At 32.0% G+C, this 22,102-nt stretch overlaps 2 protein-coding genes across 2 annotated transcripts in view; both read left to right on the top strand.

Moving 5' to 3' along the window:
• The first annotated feature begins 931 nt into the window (after positions 1-931).
• LOC140433701 (uncharacterized) lies at positions 932-1,399 on the top strand. The gene has a single exon (XM_072521678.1). The coding sequence runs from the start codon at positions 932-934 to the stop codon at positions 1,397-1,399; it is 468 nt and encodes a 155-aa protein (XP_072377779.1).
• An 825-nt stretch (positions 1,400-2,224) lies between these two features.
• Positions 2,225-22,102, top strand: part of LOC140434626 (phosphatidylinositol-binding clathrin assembly protein LAP-like) — a 128,778-nt gene continuing 108,900 nt past the window's right edge. Inside the window, exon 1 of the mRNA XM_072523022.1 lies at positions 2,225-2,568. Within this exon, the coding sequence (XP_072379123.1) occupies positions 2,427-2,568 (142 nt within the window). The 5' untranslated portion in view covers positions 2,225-2,426. The remainder of the gene's footprint in view (positions 2,569-22,102) is intronic.

Below are 22,102 nucleotides of genomic sequence, written 5' to 3'. Positions count from 1 at the left end.
TTAAGCAATATAAAAAAAACTCTAGCAAGAGTCAACAGGAAGATGAAAATATCCAAAGTTTATATGCTGGAAAATGAAAGCATAGAGAAAGCCAATTGACCCATCGAGTACGGAATTGTAGAACGACTGCAAGGAAGCTCTAAAATCAGCACCTGATAACACATTCTAGGGTATATCCTAAAATTAAGCTAAAAACTACTGGTTTAATTTAGAAAGCTCGACAATAAACAATGGAAGTAACATTAAGTAAATATAGCTAGTTGAGGAAAAAGGAGAAAAGAATACATAAAAAAGAAACTAGAGCCACAATGGACATGTTAAAATGGCTAGAATATCATATCGACCAAGGAGAACCACGAACATTCTATCGCCAGATAAACATAAGAAGGGATTTAAAACAAGAACTAATATATGCAACGATAAGTATGGCAAGTTGACCACCAGCAGAGAAGACATCCTTATAAGATGATTAGACCACTTCCGACAATTACTGGAAAGGGAACCTGCTAATCATACAGAATTAGAGTTCCGAAACTAGGAGTCTATCAAGCACTCGGCAGTAAATGAAGTGAAAAAAGCTAAAAAACAAAAAAATCCCAGACAATAATGGTCTTCAAGCAGGTTTTTAACACATTGGGTGCCACTATGGACAAAAAAATCTCAATTTTTAAATGAAAATAACCATAAATAATTTTTTGTGCTATTAAAAATTAAAAAAAATAAAAAACCTGCAATTTAACAAAAAAAAAAAAAAAAAATGGTGACACGTTGGTCTCAAGCGGCCTTTGAGCCATATGAGACCAATGTGTCACCACACCATGCTGATGTAATATATTCACAAATTTTGACTCGCAAAGGTTTACGTCACGGCGCGAACGTTGTTTACAATATCCGATCGGTTCAGTTGTTGTTGAACTTTTGGTGAGTAAAGATGTCTATTTTTGAGAAAGAACAGCAACGTTTAGAAAAGTTATCATCATATGATCAAGTGAAAGCCTATAATACTTCCTTAAGGCGAAGCTTAAAATGGTATAGAAAGCTGGCGTTGGAACTCCTAACGGGAACGTGTCTTGTAAATGCTTATATTGCTCATCAAGAAATAGCCAATGTCAATATGTCAATTACTAAATTTAGAGAGGAAGTTGTAACGGGACTATTGCGAGAAGGTGAAGATTTTACGTCAAATAATAAAAAGTCCGAGGAAGCCTCAGATATACTGGAAGATGTTGGCCGAGCTAATAGAAGACGTTGCGTTATTTGTTATGCGAAGATCTCTGAACAATCGGGTTCCAAGGAGGCCTCAAGAAAAACCCCACAAAGTTCACTGAAGTGCTCTAATTGTAAAAAACATTACTGTATATCTTGTTTTTTTGTAGCGCATAACGCAACGAAAATATAAATTACGATTTTTATTTAAAACAAAAAAGTCATATTGCTATAGGGTGCCACAACGGTCTCGTATATAAAGGCCAAATATAGCAACTGGACCATCAGGCCATACGTTTCAAGATCCCATTAATTTAAATGAATACAACGAGACCAACGCTGCTTCATTTAACGAAATGTTTCGACGCTGCATATGAGTCTATATTGGTATCACACAGCAATTACGCCCCAGAAATGGACGAGACCAGGTTGGTCTTATCTGGCACTCAACGTGTTAAACACTTATAGAGATCACGAAAGTAGAAATCCGAAGATTTCTATTGACGAAACCAAAATTCAGACTTTTGCTTTAATCTGTGCCTATAAATTAGCAAGGCAAAACAGACGAAAAAAATCTGAATTTTGGTTTCGTCAATAGAAATCTTCGAAAGTCTTTGGAACATTCGTGTAGCTTATATAGACACTAGAAACAAATATGATGCAATCAGTGGGTATTTAAACAAAATGCGGCAAATCCAAGCCTAGATGGATAGACCGAGTAACGTAAGGTGCTGAGATGACAGGTGCTCTCAATTGGTAAACCCAGCGATGGGTTAACATTATTATACCATATACCGTATAAAACTTTAGAATTATTTATAATAATTCTTTTGTTACCAAAAAAATTGTGAAACAAAAATTATTATAGCCAATTAATTGGTTTTTTTTCCTATCAATCAAAATTAATTTTTTTGTCTATAAAAAGACCATCTGAACGCCACTGTCTAAATGATCGGAAATAATCGGCTAGCCTCCAGCCGGTTATTGACGGTAATTCTGCTAACTTCATATCATCAGCACTGTCAGTCAGTGTCGCAACTGTCAGTTGTTTCATTTTTACTTTTAGTTAGGAATCATCCATTCTTATCAACTCATTTTAATTACAGTTTTATTTGCAACATACGTTTAATATATTAAGTGAGTGTAATTAATACTTCGTGCCTTCTTTCAACCATATAATCGTCGTTTAAATTAAGAAACAGTGACTCAACAGGTGCAATATGACAGGAAGACTAGCAGGACAGACTATAAATGATAGGCTTTTAGCTGCAAAACATAGTTTGGCTGGACAAGGTTTAGCCAAAGCGGTATGCAAAGCAACCACAGAGGAAATGATCGGACCCAAAAAGAAACATTTAGATTGTAAGTCTTCCGTTTGCTATGTTATTTTCTAAAGAATTTTTCTTGTCAGACTCATTACAACAAAAATGTTTTGCCCTTTTGATAATTTGTAAAAAAATTGACTAAACAATATCACCCAACATATAATTTAGGGGATTATAATTTTCTAAAGTTATTTTGTAATAAGATAGCCTTCACGTTTCCCAACATTACTGCAATCTATCTATGTTACCCCAGTTTACATAAAATTTTTTCTTATGGTCTAAAATATTTTGAATTTTAATGGTTTTAAAGAAACCAATACAAAAAAAAAGAATTAAATACTTTCTTCATTAGCTAAAAATTGCTTTTTGTTAATTACTTTTTATATAATTATCTACTGATAATATACTTATCACACCATTTTTTTTGTACATGTTCATTATGTTTTAAGACAAATAGACTCCATATAAACTAAAATCTAGGTCATTATTATTTGCAATTTAATATGAACATTATATTTGGTCGCATATCTACACATTATATTTATATAAAGACTTAACTAAACCTGTTCTTGCTTAATATCAAATTTAAGAAATCTTTTTTATGCAAATATTATTCACAAGAAAGATATGTCTCTTTTGTTATTACAAAACATTTTTTGATTATCAAACAAACATTTAGTCAATTATAAATTCTTTACCTCTTGTGGAAAATCATGAAAATATATAATCAGTTTCTGTTATTATCTATAGCTGATATATAATATTTCATATTAAAGTGCTATTAGCAAGAGTTTATTTAAATACTTATTTAGCAAACAATTAAAGACAAAAATGAATACATAAAACTTTTAATTCACATTTGTTTATATGATTTAATACAATATGTGCCATTCAATAAAAATTTATTACACAATTAAATTGATTCACTCTTGGTAATTATCATTATATAATATTTAGCTCTTACATCCTACTTATTACTTTACCTTTCACCTTTTTTTAATATACACTATCACCTTTCCATAACTGGTGTGGAGGGGGAGTAGTGTTGCTTTCCCCTAAATATAATAATATGTGTATCCATAAAATAACCAAATTTGAAGTCTATATTGAAACTTCCCCATAACTGTAGCTGATCGACATGTCTAAAATATTGATAGCTTACTATAGCCATAATACTGGAAGTTACCATCAATTGGAAAAGCCTATATATATTACTGACATAGCTTATTTCTATAAAAATTTTGACAGCCAATAACAGGATTTTGAACATTGGTCTCATCTCTTCACAATCATAATCTCTTGAAAATTTGTACACACACACACAGAAGTAGTTAATGTTTTTTTTAGGAATTAGAATTTGATTTAATCAGGTATTCACCATCATTTATCACCATCGTAAGATTATTTTTAAATGAAAGAGCCTGTTCTTTATGCCCATATCAAATTAAAAAATTATTTGTCTTTCAAATATGATTGAGGGTCCATATACTTACATAAATTTGATACTTTTTTTTATTTAATTGTGGTTTAATCTTCATTATAACAATCAGAAACAATCGTTTATGAAAAATCATGAATGTCTTATCTGTATGCCTTTAATTTTGTCTGTAGTTATTTTATTTTGCAATATGATGATTAAATGAAAAATATCTATACTTACCACTAAAATATCTATATTGATTGTTTGGCTTGTTTATTTCTAGATATAAAAGTGGCTTACAACTCTGTAAATATAAATATACTTAAAACATTATTAGGATTGGTCTTAGTGAAACTACTGCCCTAAATATATTGCAACTATATTTTTCCAGACATGTCTATATTAGAGATCATAGAAATGTGTTACATGGTCCAAGGATTGTTTATCATGGGTTGCCACAGGGATCAGTACTTAGTCCTGTACTATTTAATATATATTCTGCCAATATTCAGTCACTATTTCATAACTCCATAAATTGCATACAATATGCAGATAATATCTGTATATACACCATCCAAAATAGTTATGAAGCATGCACAGAAGCTCTAGAGAATATTATGCATAAGGTAAGTATATGTACAGAAGAAACAGGCATGACTCTTTCAACAGAAAAATGCTCTATCATGTATTTTACCAGGCATAGACTACGTGCTCCAGAGAGATTAACTCTGTGTGGACATACCCTGTCAGTAGTTAAAGAGTTTAAGTATTTAGGTATTATTGTTGACACCAAGTTACTATGGTCGAGCCACATAAGTCACTTAATAAACAAATGTGAGAAAGGCTATAATTTGCTTAGGTGTGTAACAAATCGAAGTTGGGGCCCAGCTCCTAGTATAGCTTTATTGAGCCTACGTGCATTCTATCATTGACTATGGATGTTGTTTATACGGATCCTCTTGTAATTCCAATCTAAACAAAATAAACAGAGTCCAATACAAATGTCTCAGAACTTGCATCAGTGGGATGGTATCATCACCGGTGAAAGCAATACTGGCAGAGTGTAATGAATTACCTTTGGACTTGCGTTGGCAGCTGTTATCACAAAAATATCTTTTAAAACTAAAATCCTTGGAGTCAAACACGATCAACAAATTAAGTGATATTGCGAAAGAAGACTTAACAAACTGCTATTTGAAAATAAAAAATTCTCCTCCACTTGCAGAAGCTTTTGTTGAGACTAATGCTGATCACACTTCTTTTAGTAAAAATAAAAAATTGCTTATGTATACTATACCCTTTAGATCACTAATAAAACCACACAGAGTTATAATACCCAATTATACAGAATATGATCATATAAACCATACCTTTTTAAAATCTATATTGGGTGGATTAGTCAATAAGATATTTATATCTACAGATGGATCCAAAACAAAACACGGAGTTGGTTGTGGAGTTTTTATTCAAAACACAAAACAATCATTTATGTTTAAATTACCATCAATATGTAGCATATATACTGCTTAACATAATAGCAATTTTGAAGGGCATTACTTGGTTAATATCAAATAATTTACGAAAGGGGGGTAATACTAACTGATTCTAAGTCAGCCTTGGAGTCAATAAAAAGCATAAAATTTGAAAGAATGAAATGTCCTATATTACGCAATTTAAAAAAATTGATAGCAGATTTAAATATAACATTTGTATGGGTCAAAGAGCATATAGGTATACTAGATAATGAAAAAGCTGATAGTTTGGCCAAGGAGGCAGTACAAAACGGAGTTCATTCTAATATTTGTACAATACCAGAAGTCCTAATTTGATAAAAAATAAAATAATGTTAAAATGGGAACGACAGTGGGAAAACATTGTAGAAAACTCGCAAAAATACGTATTTTAAAATACATCCAACCCTACCACCTCCACCCCAATATATTTTCAACTATTCCACTTAAATTCTTTTCTGCAAGTGTTTTTCGACTTAAACAAATCATGGGCGATTTACATCGCACCTTGCTGAGCTGGGCATTCATTATACAGTCATCGGCCTGTAGTTGTGATCAGAACTCTTACAGAGGTCTAAACCATATATTCTTCAGTTGCAAAACACATTTAAAAAATCCGATGATTTAATTTGTAAACTCATTAAAATGAAATATTTTCTTCCATTAAATCTGTCACAAATTTTGTTAACTGCCAATAGAAACACCTTAGAACTTCTAGTAAATTTTATTAAAGAAATTACTATTTAAATGGGAATAAGCCACAATTAAAGGTTAAATTACATTTATTGACGTTTCAATTTCCACTTCGGAAATCATTTAAAAAATTTACTAATGTTTGTATTTTGAGAACGATTTCCGAACTGGAAATTGAAACGTCAATAAACATACTTTAACCTTTAATTGTGGCTTATTCCCATTTAAATAGTAATTACTTTAAAATGCCACAAGAAAATGGCTTCAGAACAATATTTATTAAAGAAATAAAAATAGAAATTTAAAGCAGCATAACCCACAACTCTGTATTTATATTATAAGAAAAGTTCTATATACAATTTTCTGTGGCAAATGGACTTGATTCCGTGCCATTATCTTTCCACACACACACACACACACACACACACACACACTAGACCACTAATGGTCTCTATAAATTTTTAGGGGTTACTTTTTAGTGAGTTTTGTGCACTTCATTTATTAAACAATCTTTTAGGCGAATATAAGTGTTAATATTCTGTAATAGGAAAGTTACTCTTTGATATCCTTAGAATATGAAAAATTTTGTATATTCCATGGGGTAAAAATTGAATGAATGTTGATATTTTGTGCCACTTCCATACATAATTTTTTAGTAATTTTAGGACTTCATGCAATCAAAAAATATTTTACATAAGTACTTGCTAATATTATTGATAATACATTTTATCAGAAAGTTTATCCTTGGTAAGGTGAAATAGACCAAAAAACAAGGGATATTTCTGTAAAGGTGACTCACTAGGTGACATTTTTTAGCTTTGAGATTAATGAGCATTTAAATTTATTTGGACTTAAAAATTTTGTTTTATAACAAACAGAATAGTTTTAAATATTTGAAATAGTTCATAGTAACTTGAACTATTGCTTCGAAAGGTACATTTATCTAAGTGATAGACTATAAATAGTACCTTCTGATCAGCAAAAAAGGTTTTCCCACTTAATGAGTTTTACCCCTCATGTACCTATAGTTTTCACCATAATATTGAGAAATTTAATAACAAGAAAAAATACTAAAATTTGATTGAAAAGAGAAACAGAGCATCAAAACAATATTAAAAATTAACATAAACTATTGTAATCATAGTCAAAGTTTTGTCACTCTCATTTTCTTCAGATTCTTGTTCATACAGAGTTGGCTCTGGAGATCTTTTTCCCATACAGAAGTTACAGAGGGGAGATACATATAGTTTTAAAGATCTAGTTTTATACATTTACTAATAAGAAGTCTACTTGTATAAGCTTGTTTTATAGTTATAGATGTGTTATGATATCTACCCTTACGTCTTACATAAATTTATTTAAAATAGGCTTGATGACAATATTTATAAAAAATGACATTATTCTCATACTTAAAACTTACTTTAAGCCAGTTTACTGTGCTTGTAGAGATGTGAGATGTGTGCTAGAGAGATGTGGTTGTATCGAAGGATACTAAAAATTCCATGGACTAGCAGAACCAGAAACGAAGAAGTTCTTCGAAGAATGGGACATCAACGAACTCTATTAAATATTATTAAGAGGCGTAAACTAGAATATCTTGGACATATAATCAGAGGACCAAGATATGAGTTCCTTCGGCTAATTCTCAACGGTAAAATCAAAGGAAAGAAATGGATAGGACGGAAGAAACTCTCTTGGTTTAGGAATTTGCGGCAGTGGACAGGTTTGACAGCGGACCAATTGCTACACGTAGCGCAAGACCGAGATCAGTATAAAAATATTATAAGCATGGTAGTCGCCGACGTTCCGTAGGGATATGGCACTCTAAGAAGAAGACTGTGCTACCATCTTCGTCTATATTTCTGTTCTTTATTATCTTCTTTGACAGATCATGAAGATAAAAAAAATCGTCATATTTTAATTCCATTACTTCATAAGAATCCTTTTTGGTAGTTTTTTGGGATCTTGCACTTTTGAACACTTGTTTCCAATCATTCATGTAAAAGAGAGGTCTGTTCTTTTTAGCACTTTCAGTAGCTGAATGCATTGAATCATATTCCATAAATGAATGACAAGATTCAAGAGATTTTTGCTTAATAATGTAAAGAGTTAGATGATTTTCAACACAACATAAAAGAGCTGCAGCTATGTGTTTATTGCGATTTGTTACCACCACAGGTATCAGAAAACAAGTCATGTGCATTATACGGTTGTTAATATCCTCTAAATATTTAAGAGGAATGGTGCCCATTTCATTTGTGCCTCTCTGCCCATTTATTTCATTACAACAGAAACAAAATCTTTTGTTTCCTTTACATCCTTTGTATATAGTAAGATTGTATATAAGTTTCGACTCTACTACAGTTGCACTATATTTGAATTAGGGAGCTGAAGGACACTCTGTAACTCATAAGTAATTGTCTGAAATGATTGAATTTCTTTCGCTTTCCTTTTATCAGCATCTTTCTCTCTGTTACTTTCTTCTCTCCTTTTAATATGATCATCATAATTATTCTTCAATAATTGATTGTCTGTTGGATTTGTATTTCTCATAAATCAAGCACTGGTCCTTTAGGAGTGAAAAAGGATAGGTTATATTGAGTACAAATTTTTTTTCAATAAATAGGACAATGAACAGATGTGACATGTCTTTCTTTACAGAACAGAAATTGTATAAGCTATGCATTTTGAGGATGCTTAAAGTTGAATCTAAATATCGACGCTTACTAGATTTCCTAACATAATGAGAAAGCATTTGAGGAAAACTTTTAATATGTCCTTTAACAAGTTTAGTATTTTCTTCACTTGTTTCGTTGCCAGGAGTTTCATGCCCTCTTTGGTCGTTTACGTTAAATATTCCAGTTAGAGCAATAGTTTTGCATATACTTGAAAAGGGAATGAAAATTGTTTGTCTAGCATTTAGAAAATCTGCACTTAGTGTTATGACTGTTTGTGAAGGTATTATAAGATCATTACCTCCATTTCCTTTGCCACAATGTATTTTATTTTATTATTTGAATTTCGAGCCCCCTAGAATGACAACATAGATTCATCTATGCAGAAAAACTCTCCAGGGAATCTTGAGCTTGAAATGATTGGTTGAATTTGTTTATTAGCAGACCAATTTTTAAAAGTTTATCATTTTGATCTGAGGCTTCATTTGTGAAATGCCACACTTTTAATAGTATCTGGAACATACTTCGTGACATGACCACATATATTGCATTTGCATATAGATAATTTCATGACCAATATAGTGAATTTGCTAGTAAATGGACAATACCTATCCACATACGGATTCCTATAAATTTTTCCATTTCTTGCCTTTGTATCGAACCCCTGATGAATTCTAGCTTTCATTTTTTGTGCTTTTTTTTTCTGATATAAAGCATACTGATTGGTTTCATTCACAAAAATTAATTTGCATAACACAGCAGAATTGGCTTGTAATTTTAATTCATGTAATTAAATTAAAGTTTCTAGAAATCATATGGAACTAAAGTTTTCATACAAGGACATTGCAATAACCAGAATTAGAAGTAAATTTGAAATTTCATAAATGCTTAGCAGTTATAGGACCCTACCTAAAATTTCTGGTTTCATCACATACATTATTTTCACACTCCACATTATTGCATGTTTTCTAGTTTTATCCAAAGTATCAAATGCATATTTGGTAATCAAATGCTCGATAGTTTCATCTAATGTGTTAGCTGCATGAGAAGTTGCAAGTACAGTAGAAGTGGTCAATACATTAGAAGTAGAAGGTGCATTATTACTGGCCTCATTTATTTCTATATCAGAATCTTCCAAGAGTAATTCATCTTCGCTAAGTACTCGGTTCATACTCTGAACAACTTGGTGAAAGATCAGATTGTCTGAAACTAACTCTTTCCACATATCATGCAGATGCTTCTGTTCCAAGCAGGTTTTCTGCACATGATTGAGATGGTACCACACACTCATTAGTCTGAAATCGTTGGTGGATACTGCTTCTCCACCATGGTCTCAAAGAAAGCATTTATCAGTTCTGGTCATGATGGATACCTGTTATTCACCAACAAAAATAAAAAAAAAACAAAAAATAGACATAATTTTTGCAACTATCCTTGGCTATATGTATTCATAAATATTTAAAAACAAAATTACAAAAAAAATGTGGGCATACAGTGTGAGATTTCTTAATACATATGTCACTCTTAAGGCACTAGCTAAATACTTTATTCAGCTGGATATAGAAAACACCATTATTTTCTAAATAGTGGTTATAACCTTTTTGTTTACATATTTAAGCAGATTACTAAATATTTTCCTAATGTTTTGCATAATATAGAAATTGATTCCTTGTATTATAAATTCCACTTCAGAAGTATTTATATCTAACAAAGTTTGGAATGAATCATATATAGTATTACTTAGTCATATTTCATTGAATGTTTATTGACCTGCATGTGCTTATTGGACTTTTATATTTGTATACCTTTACATTTTGAGATTAGCTGTTAGATTTTGTAGTAATTACTGATTATTGTTATCCACCTTTAATCTCACCCAATCTCAAGTTATACAGGGTGTATCAAATCTCTGGGTTCCTTTTTTTACTGTTAAATTCTGGAATATACAACAAATGTTCATAATTTTAAAGTTATTTTCGACTATACAGGGTTAGTCAGAATAACGCAATGTACTAAAGTTGTGTTTTGTGTATTGAACCATTTTTGAATATTTTTTTTTAATATGAAGACTTTGTATAAAGTTTTATAGGTCTAAAATTAATAATTTTCGCAATATTTATACTAATATTTAAAGGGCTGTGGATTAGGTTTGCAGGTTAATAAAAATGTAAATGACAATAAATGTCAAAGTTTTTCTAGTGTAGCAGTTTTTCTTAATAATTTATTACCTTTGACATCTAGCCATACAATATACAGTGTGATCACAATTTTCAAAGACAAAATTTTCTCAATTTTTGATGGAACAACCCTGTATATTAGTAGTGCATATACAGGGTGTTCCAGTTCAAAAACACAACTTTGGTTCATTCCGTTCTTACTAACCCTGTATAATCGAAAATAATTTTAAATTACAGACGTCTTTGATATACTTAAATCAACTTTTTATAAACAATTTCTCATATCTCCATAATGTAGCCGTAACAAAAGAAAACCAGAGGTTTGGCGCACCCTGTATATTACATATTTAAATACTTTACACATTTTTCCTATGCTACTAATCTAACATAATTTTTACATGTTTTTTAGGTTTAGTTTAATTACTATATCAAGTTCAATAACTTTTTTTATGGGTACCTATAGGTTTCTAAAGTAATCTTAAATATTTTTGTTAGCGACTCTTTATTCAATTTGCGTTGAATAATTTTCCAAATTTAATTAATAATACAGATCAGGGCAAATACCTGTTTAGCACAATTCTAATAAGCAAATAACACTACATCCTACATTAGCAACATTCTTATAGACAAATAATAATACTACATACTTATTGCATACACACACATGCATACTCGGCTCTATGGCCCGTCGTGGGTTCCACAATTTCGCCTCTTGAATCTTCTGCGTCGCTCTGAATCCTCCACTTCCTTCAGCCATGTTTCTTGGGACTCAATGAAGTATTGGCAAGCATTTTTAATTGTTTATTTGCATTTTACGTTTAAACTACTTATTTTACGAAAAAATCACAGGAATAACTTTCGTCTTAAAATAATCTACATTATTAAAAAAAAGTGGTTTCGAAGCGAAAACACAGCTTGTGGGTATGCAATCTACCCTTTTCAACAAAATCCATCCGCCTAACTTCATTGTGTACTTTAATTCTGGCAGATTTTTGCTTATTAAAAAATATTGACAACACCATAAAGATTTGATAGATACATTAGGGGAATGTACAGTATAATATGACATAGGAAAAAGATGATGTTGTGAATTTAAATGTGGTAGAGAGTAGTTTACAGACGAATATGCAGGGGTAGAGCTCACACCATTACTACATAAGAAAATGTTACAAAGGTACATGATCTCGTGCTTCAAGATCGACGTGTGGCTATTAGACAAATTAGAGAAGATAATGATCTTTCATACCATTGGTATTCAATATACTTACTGTACATGCACAGAAGCAAACTCGAAACGCCATTTGCAGTTGATTTTAACCTAATATAGAGAAGACGAAGAGCATTTTATTATAATATTAGAGCCATCGGATGAATCTTAGACCCGTCACTACGATATAGTGACCAAAATAGTGACAAAAAATAGACGAAAAAATTTAAGATGGAACTTTCAGCAGGTAAAGCCATGCTGACCGTATTTTAGAATTATTAAGGCTAATTTTAGTAAATTACCTGTAAAAGAGAGCCACAATTAAAGGTGCTTATTATGCCAATGTAATTATAAAATTTTGTCAAGCCGTAAAAGAAACACGAAGAGGGAAGTTGCGCAAAGTTGTTCTCTTGGCAACACCTATCCTTGTATCCTCATGAGGATAATGCACCTAGTCACAGGTTGGCCATTGCAGCAGCTACAATCGTTCAAGCACACTTAGAATTAATTGAGCAATTCTCATATTCTCCAGATTTGGTTTCTAGCGATCATTAGGTAATTATATCAGTGCTTCTTGATTGAGGGACACAAAAATGGTAATTATAAATGGTGGAACTAAGTACCAACGGGTTTGTACCTTTTTGCTACATAATAAAGCAGTCCTAATTCTTAATATGTGAAAAAGTGTAGAAAATCTCAGTTTTTGTTCAAAAGTGATTTCAGTCCATGGCAGGCGTTTTTAGCATCCAGGATCTTATACAGAGATGTCAAGATGTACTGGAACCAGACAGCTTACATTAGAATTAAAGATCAGATATCTCCTAATTAGATAATTCATATTATGAGAGAAGTTCGACAGGGATGTATGCTCTCTCCTCTTTTACATAATACGCAAAAAAGGTTTTGGGAGAAGCTGTGGACGACAAAACAACAGAAGGTATAATTGTCAACGGAGTAGTAATCATATATATATATATATATATATATATATATATATATATATATATATATATATATATATATATATATATATATATATATATATTTAGGGATTCTACAGTATTCACTGCCTTCCCTCGCTCAACCGTTTCCATCTCTCTCTGTTGTTCCATTCTCCATCGTTTAGTCCTCTCTTACTCATGGCGTCGTCTACTTCGTTCCTCCAGGATTTTCGGGGTCGTCCTCTTTTCCTCCTTCCTATGGGGCTCCATTCGGTTATTCTTTTTATCCATCTGCTGTCGCTAGCTCTTCTTACATGTCCATACCACTTTAGTCTTTTTTGTTCTATATATGTTAGTATGTCTGTTTCTATTGATGTTCTTTGCTTTATTTCGTCATTACTTCTCCTATCCATTCTTGTTACTAGTAGTAATCAACGACTTAATATATTCTGATGACACAGTTTTGGTAGTGATAGTGATAGCAACGAATAAAGATCATTTTCAGATACTCTTATTAGTTGTTAAAGTCCATCGTAAACAACAGGGTTTGAAAGTAAATACAAAGAAAACCAAATGGATAGTCAACATGTATGAAATGGATATTCATCATGGATAGATGGAGAAACAGCGAAGAGTACAATCATACAAATATTTGAGCTGTTGGACGAATGAAAAATTGGACTTATCTCAGGAAGTCAAAAGCAAAATACAGCAAATCAGAACAACATTGAAGAATATGCCAAATGTATTAACCAAGAGCTGTTATGTCTTCAGCATTACATTCTATGGAATGGAAGCGTGAACTCCCACTGTAACAATGTATCAAATAATTGAGGCTTTCGTCAAGCGTTGAGAATATCGTGAACGGGCAGACGAACGAATAAAGTAGTTTTACAACATCTGAATAAAGTATTATCGTTTTCTGAGTACCATAAAAAGAAGAACACTGAAGTACTTTGACCACATCATAAGAAATCCAAAATATGAACTACTACATGTAATTATTCAGGGAAAAATAGAAGATTTAATATTATTTCGCTCATGTAAGGACAGGACCTAAGAGATTACGAGGTGTCATTTTTTTTTGTAATTTACGCGAAAATAAGGTACGTCTAATTATATTCTTTTATTGATTTTAGTTCTGAACTGAAGATAAAATATTATAACATAACTCAGCAAATAATACAGGCCGACAAAATTTGACCAATATTCACACCCAGAGATCAGAATAAATTTTTCAAAAGGTATTTTTGTGCGCTGAATCCGAATCTGAGCTCCAAATTGCCAAATTGGCCCTGGTTTCTGATATATCCTAACTAAAAGTGTAAAAATGACGGTTTTTGGTTGTTTTTGAGGTTATGCAGCATCGTAATATAATTTTTCTTCCATAAACTGTAATAACTATCTTAAAGTATAAGTCTCAGTCTTTTAAATGACGTTAAGCTTACTCAGATATCTTCTTTTTTGGCATATTTGAGATATCGCATTTTATAGTTTCTTAGTTTTACAAAATCTACAAACTATAAAATATGATTAATATAATATAACGGAAATTCTAAATTCAGAAATCCCAAACTCATAAAACCTTATTCAAACAACCTCAAACCTGACGACCCAAATCGTTTAACCCCAAACCCAAAAATTTCAAACCTACACATCCCGAACCCAACCAACTTCTAGAAATCATCCCTTTCAGTCCACAAGCAGGCAAATCCGCCGAACCTAAGAATCTCTAAGATTAATTGCTTATTGTATCATATCAAAATAAAATTACATACAGTCATTGTGTTTACTGATCGAAACAAAACATCTCTAAGCTATGAACCCCTACAATCCACCCCTTTTCATCGAGAAGCAGGAAAACCCACCTAACCATAGAATGCATAAGATTAATTGCTAATTTTTTATATTAAATGGGAATAATGTACAACAAGCCAGTTTATTCGCCAAACCCTTAAACCAACTAACTACTAGAAATTGCCCACAAGCAGGCAAATCGACCTAATTCGGAAATCCCTAAGCAAGCGAGTTTACTTGTCAAGTAACCCAAGCAACCCTAGAAACCACCATTCAGTCCGTCCACAAACAGGCTTACCTAACCCACGAACCCACGAGGTTAATTGCTTCTTTGTTTTAGCCATCACTGTTTATCCACAAGAAGAAAAATGTACCTAACGCTGGAACTTGAAAAATTAATAACAAAATTATCCCCAGAAATTACCCCTATCAGCCACAAGCAGGGATACAGATACTCAACAAAAAACGGCTATTTTTGCACTTTTGAGGTCAGGATAATATATCTCAGAATATTCAGCAGTTTGGAGCCCAGATTCGTTTTCATCGCACCAAAAACCTTCGGAAAAGTATATTCTGTTTTCTGGGTGGGTCTCAGGATTTCCGGCATGTCTAATTGAGATTTATTTAATAATTTGCAAGTAGTGTCAATTGAAAAAAAAAAGTGTAACAAAAAAGTTTTAAAAAAAATTATTTAAAAATTCCTTTATACCAGGTATATATACCTTTTATAAAGGAATTTTTAAATAAATTTTTTGTGATACATGGTATACAGCCAACTACAGGATTTAGTTTCCTTGTGGAAAAAAGTTTAGTGGTGAGGCCAATCTTAACAAATACAATGAATTCGCGCTGCCAAGTAAATCTAATTGACATACAAAGTGAGCCAGATCAAGATTTTCATTTCATCCTCAATTATCATGATAACTCAACAAAATTCACAATGCTACGGGAATTAAAAACAAAGACAGCTGGAGAATTTGCCTATCATTTATTAGATATTTTTGATTATTCGGCGCGGTTACGATTTTACCAAGCGACAACGGTAGAGAATTTGCCAACCACATCGTAAAAAATTCTGCTGAAATGTGACCCAAATTAAAATTGGTCCATGAAAAATCTTGCTATTCGCAAACCTTACGGGTCTGTGGAGAGATCGAACCAAGATGTAAGAGACATGTTGGTTACATGGTTGGCTGAACAAAACACAACCAAATGGTCTAAAGGGTTGCGATTTGTACAAAGTAGAAAAATTCCTCTCCATACAGGAATAACTAAAAGTTATGAAGATTCAGAGGATCATTGACGTTGAAACAGAAGACGAACTACAAAAGTTGTGCGATCAGAAGAATTCAGATGAGCGTGAAGATGGATATGTACCACTAGTTAACTAGTAGGAAAATAGTTTGACAAACAGAAGGAACACTGAAGATCAACATCGAACAATAAATTTCAAATACTCATCAATGTTCATTCGTTACTTACCTATTCACATTATCTGCGGAAACTTTGACGAAGAAAATAGACAAAGTTAAGATAACATTACATGTAACCGATGTTTACGAAGTGAGAAAAGAAATAATGAACGGAACGAGGTTAAAGTTGGACTCTACAAGCAAGCTGAGAAATTATTGTTTGCTCGACGCGTTCTGGAAATGTGAAGAATGCCAGAATGCTTTCTGATTGACTCTGAAAAATTTGTACGCACTTCCGCAATTCCAACAGGTCTAGAATGCGTTCTGGTCTACATTAAAATGCTGAAAACCGATATTTCGGATATTCGCGATATGCTGGTGACCAGATCGCGTTTTGGCCGTAGTTTCGACCATTGCCGAAATCGGCGTTTGACGTATATACAAATCATATCCGGCATTTGTTTATTTGTAAAAAGATTGTGACGAAAATCGTGTATATACATATAACAATTATTTTTCTATCCAGAATACTTGACCACAAAATAAACCACAGCAAATAATAGAAATAAAAATTATCATACGATTTGCATAATTTATATAATTTATTCCAGCGAATCAGATAATGTTTTTAGGAAATTATAAGTTATTATTATAATTAGTCTAATAAACACATTTTTCAAATTAGCAATTGTTATTTTTAAGTTCCTATTATAAACAAACTTTTTTCAGAATTTCTACTATTAGCCAAATTAATTTCTAAAATAATATTTCTAATTCCAAATATATCTATATAATCTTATCTTGCTTTGCAATGGCTCATTTTATGACACCGTTCAATTTACAGTAGTACAGTAGGTACTACAAAATATTAAATTTCGTTGAATAGATATATTCAACCTAACAATACTAAAATAAAATAAATCAAATACTCATAACATCCATTGCTAATTGAATCAACAGATAATTATAGCCATCATTATCCAATTTTTTATCATTATACTGCTGAGCCTTGGTTGACTTATATTTACCCTATCCTATTGTCCTATCTATAGTGTATTTTTATGTATGAGAGAGTAATAAAACAATAAATTATGTATGCAAATCCCTAAACTGTTGATACGGGTGACTCAATGAAAAACAGATATTTGTCAAAAAGTTTACAGAAGTATATAGGAAAACAATTTTAAATTGAGTATGACCACCAGGTATAAAGCTTGGAGCAGAATAGAATACAATAGTTGTGAGGGTTACTAATCCCTAAATAAGGTTGCCAGTGTCGGAGTGATGGAGGTTAACAGGTACTAATGAATTTGCAAGAAATGTATGATGTTTATTTTATTGGTTATATATAATATATAACCAATAAAAGTTTAATAAGTACCTACCTATTTGCAAAATAAAGTTTAATTCTTTAGATAAAATAAAACGTTTTATTTTATCTGAAATGAGTGCAATCCACGAAGTAAGGGTTTCAACAATCAAACATTTAATTCTTTAATTCCAGGAATCTACGACAGTAATTGACTAGATAATTACCTTCTAAACTTATTCCACAGAAAATGTGATAGTGGGTTTTTCCATTTTGTAGGAAGGTCCAAGTGGCGTATTCAAAATTCCTAACAGTTCACTAAAAGTAGGTACTTCAGTGGCAAGGTGCAGTTTATTGTGTATACTAGTGTTATGGAAAATTTGGAAGTGCCTTGTAAACGCCGAAAAATTGGTCCTTTAACAGTTAATGAAAAAACATTAATATTTAATTGTTTTATATCATTTACAGACAAACGTTTATGTGAAAGTGTTGATGAGACCGTTGAGTTAGTTAGCAGTACACTTGGTGTTGGGAAATCTACGATTTACACAGTTATTAAAGAAGAGAAATGTGGTAGTTTTCAAATGCCACGTAATGCTCCAGGGAAACCAAAATTTCAAATAGAATATCATTTTAAAGAAGGACTTCGACGGAAAGTGCATGAATTCTTCTTTAGACAAAAATTTCTTGTCTCAGTTCGAGATGATAAGGATTACCCAGAAATGAGTCGAAATACGTTATGGAAACTTTTAAAAGAAATAGGCTTCCGCTGGAAAAAGAATCCCAGAAAGTCTATTTTATTAGAAAGAAGCGATATTGTCATATGGAGAAGACATTTTCTAAGAATCATAAAAGAAATGAGAAACCAAAAAAGAAAAATATTTTATCTTGATGAAACATGGATCAACGAGGGTCATACACCAAATAAATTTTGGCAGGATGAAACTGTTACAAGTCAAAGGCACGCTTTTGTAAATAACTTATCTACTGGTTTAAACCCACCATCAGGAAAGGGACGCAGGCTGATAATAGTACACATTGGCAGTTCAGACGGTTTTGTTGAAGGTGGTTTATTAACTTTTGAATCAACTCGTACCGGTGACTACCATGAAGACATCAACGCTGATGTCTTTCAGGAATGGTTCAAACAAATGATAGATCTTCTTCCTAAGAACTGTGTAATAGTAATGGATAATGCAAGTTATCACTCCAGACTTATAGAAGGACTGCCCACAACCAAGTGGTTAAAAAAAGACTTGCAGAATTGGCTGAGTTCAAAAAATATTACGTACCATCCCGGATCTATAAGAAAGGAACTTTATTCGTTGTGTGTCATTCATAAAGAAAAATTTAAAAAATACGAAATTGATGAAATTGCCAAAAATCGTGGAATGACAGTACTTAGATCCCCACCATATCATTGTGAATTAAACCCGATTGAACTGGTATGGGCACAGATAAAGAGTGAAGTTTCAAGAAAAAATACCACTTTTAAAATTCATGATGTTAAACAGTTGTTTTTGGAGGCCGTAAATAATGTAAAACCTGAAAACTGGGAAAAGGCAGTAAATCACACTATTAAAGAAGAGGAAAAAATGTGGAAGCTGGACAATATTACTGATAAAATGATTGAGCCAGTTATTATAAATCTTGGTTCTGAAAGTTCATCTTCTGAATCTGATTTGGATTTGTAACAAGTAGCTGTAAGTTTTATATTAATATTTTTATTCATCTATTTAACATACCTTAGACGGTTTTAAAAACTCTTTTTCTCTTTTGTAATTTTTAAAAATTAAAAAAAATGTGAATTTTTTAAAACCCTTTTTAATGTAGGCCAGTCAGTTCTAATATAGTGTGTGATAAAAGAGGTCACTTTTGTTTACATACACATAACACTTTATAACACTGAAATAATTCATTTATTTTTTACAATTATTCAAAGTAATTTTTCAATTAATCTTGAGCACTCCCATGGAGTGGTCGGAGGTACCAGTTAAAATTATGCTAATTACTCTCTCGTTCATAAAAATAAACTATAGTTGTCAGTAATGTTGCATAACCAGGATCATTTTTTTACCACATTTTCCTTTTATTTTTTACTTAACGATTAATCGAGTAAAACGATACTTTTCGTGACGTAGCAAATGACCCAAATAGCTTTTTTATTTTGATCGTTCTCAACAGTTGTTTCTCTGTATTTTGGACATTGTTTTGTAGTCTAGGAGTCCCAGAGGGGGGGGTTATGCACTTTTATTGACGTTTTTTATGTTTTTTTGGTGCATAGATTCGATTTTTTGAGGGTACCAGGCTGAAAACCCTTCAGATAATTTGTTATTAACAATTTAATTGTTTAAATGATTATATCTCCTAAGCTATTAGAAATATTTCATTTTACCAAAATAAAAAAATGGCGTTTGGTAAACTTGATGCGATTATTACAACAAATGAACCGGAGTTATAATAAATTTCGTTAAAAACAATTGCAAAATAGGCATTCAATGGGGCTTTTCCAAGAATAACTTGGCTTTCATACGTGCGATTAATTTTCAAAACACCTTCAAGATGTTGTTTCAGCTTAAAACAAAACTTTGCAGAATTAATTTATTTTTATTAATAAAAAAGTTATAACAATTAAAATTATAAATTTGACTAAAAAGTTGCGAATTAATTTGTTTATAAGAGATTTAAACAAAATTAAGCTACAAACTTCGAAAATATGGCTAATGGAAGTTATAGAACAACTCAAAAACGAACATTTTACGCTTTGGTAAATGTTTTTACGTTAATTTTTGACCAAGATATGGAACTTTTAATATAGCGACTTAAGGCACGCGGTCAACTGGCAGCAAACGCCTTCGTCAGATCAATGAAGCAAATATACTATAGCTTTTTTATTATTTGTTTTATTATGAATACTGCATCTGTTATAGACCGCCCTCTTGTAAAACCTTGTTGTTCTTCAGCATTAGTGATTTGCCTTTCCAATTTGTCCTTAAGAATACTCGTGAAAAGTTTCATCGTTGTATTTAAGAGGGTTATTCCTCTGTAGTTTTGTGGGCAAGTTTTTTGTTCTTTTTTAAATATGGGGATTGTGATGCTCTTATGTCATTCCTCTGGTGTTTCTGTGTCGTTTAAGATTTTGTTAAATAGTTGTGACAGTTTACTTGCAAGTTCAGGGCCTCCATATTTTAAGAGTTCATTGGGTATACCATCTGTTCCAGGTGATTTTCTGTTTTTTAGCTTCTTGATCTTTGCTTCTACCTCTTCGTCATTGATTGTAGCACTTATATCTGCTTCATATTCGTTTATATTCAGCGTTTCTTCAGCATTATATAGCTCCTTAAAATGCTGGTTGCCATGTCTCTATAGGTACTCCCGTGGTCTGCACGAACTGGTTAACTGGTTTTTTTTTGTTCCGAAGCATTTTCAATACTTTCTTTTGGGCACCATGTAGGTCGTAGTCCATGTCGCTGGTGAATTTAGCCCAATGTTCTCTTTTGATTGATTTTATTCTTGCGTTTACTTCGTTTCTTACTTGGACATATTCTGCGAGAGCTTCTTCCGATTGTGTGCTTTTATATCTCAGGTAGTATTTGCTTTTAATTCAGAGGGTTCTTTTACCTCTTGACAAAACCACGGTTTGGTGTGGTTTATCGCCCTCGTGTTAATTTTCCGCTTTACAATTGCTTTTTCTGCTGCTTGGTTGATGCATTTCCTGATTTTTTTGCCAAGTATCTTCTACTCCCCATTCTGGTTGTAACTCGATCTCTTTTAGTTTGCTGGTAATCCTGTTCTCATAAAGGAGTTTTGTACTCTCTGTTGCTAGCGACTCTATATTGTGTTTTTCGATGAGCATTGGGGGTTTTCTGTTTCGTTGCGGACGTTCTAGTAGCATCTTGTTAGGGCTCTGACATCAAGTACTTATGACGGTGTTATCACTCGATTTGTGATTATAAAATCTATCATCGATCGCTGGCCTCGATTATTGTTAAAAGTGTATTTATGTTTGTCTTTATAAGGAAAGTATGTGTTGTTGATTCTCATTTCATTTCCAGCGCAAAAGTCTATTAGTGCTTCGCCGTTTTCATTAATTATTTCTTCGTTGTACTTTTGTTTTATACCTGGTATGACATCGTTTCCGATCCGAGCATTAAGATCCTCGAATACGATAATTTTGTGTTTAGCATTTATGTTTTAACTATAAACATATAAACTGCTATAACATTTTTATTTATAATTATAAAGTAATATGCATCTCTCCGTTTACATGGATTTTACATATGTATTGGTTTTTATTCGCTGCGAGCTGACCGTGCGCCTCAGAGTGCGTTATTAAAAGTATTATATCTTGGTCAAAAATTAACATAGAAACAGTTACCAAAGCTTAAAATATTCGATTTGAGTTATTTTATAACTTCTTTTAGCCAGA

Source organism: Diabrotica undecimpunctata, chromosome 2, assembly GCF_040954645.1.
Source record: "Diabrotica undecimpunctata isolate CICGRU chromosome 2, icDiaUnde3, whole genome shotgun sequence".
In the NCBI taxonomy this organism is placed as follows: domain Eukaryota; kingdom Metazoa; phylum Arthropoda; class Insecta; order Coleoptera; family Chrysomelidae; genus Diabrotica; species Diabrotica undecimpunctata.
The sequence above is the reverse complement of the archived record's forward strand: the minus strand, read 5'-3'. Positions and strand labels throughout refer to the sequence as shown.

Excerpts from the sequence above, each read along its gene's own strand:
- LOC140433701 (XM_072521678.1), top strand. The coding sequence starts at position 932 with ATGTCTATTTTTGAGAAAGAACAGCAACGTTTAGAAAAGTTATCATCA.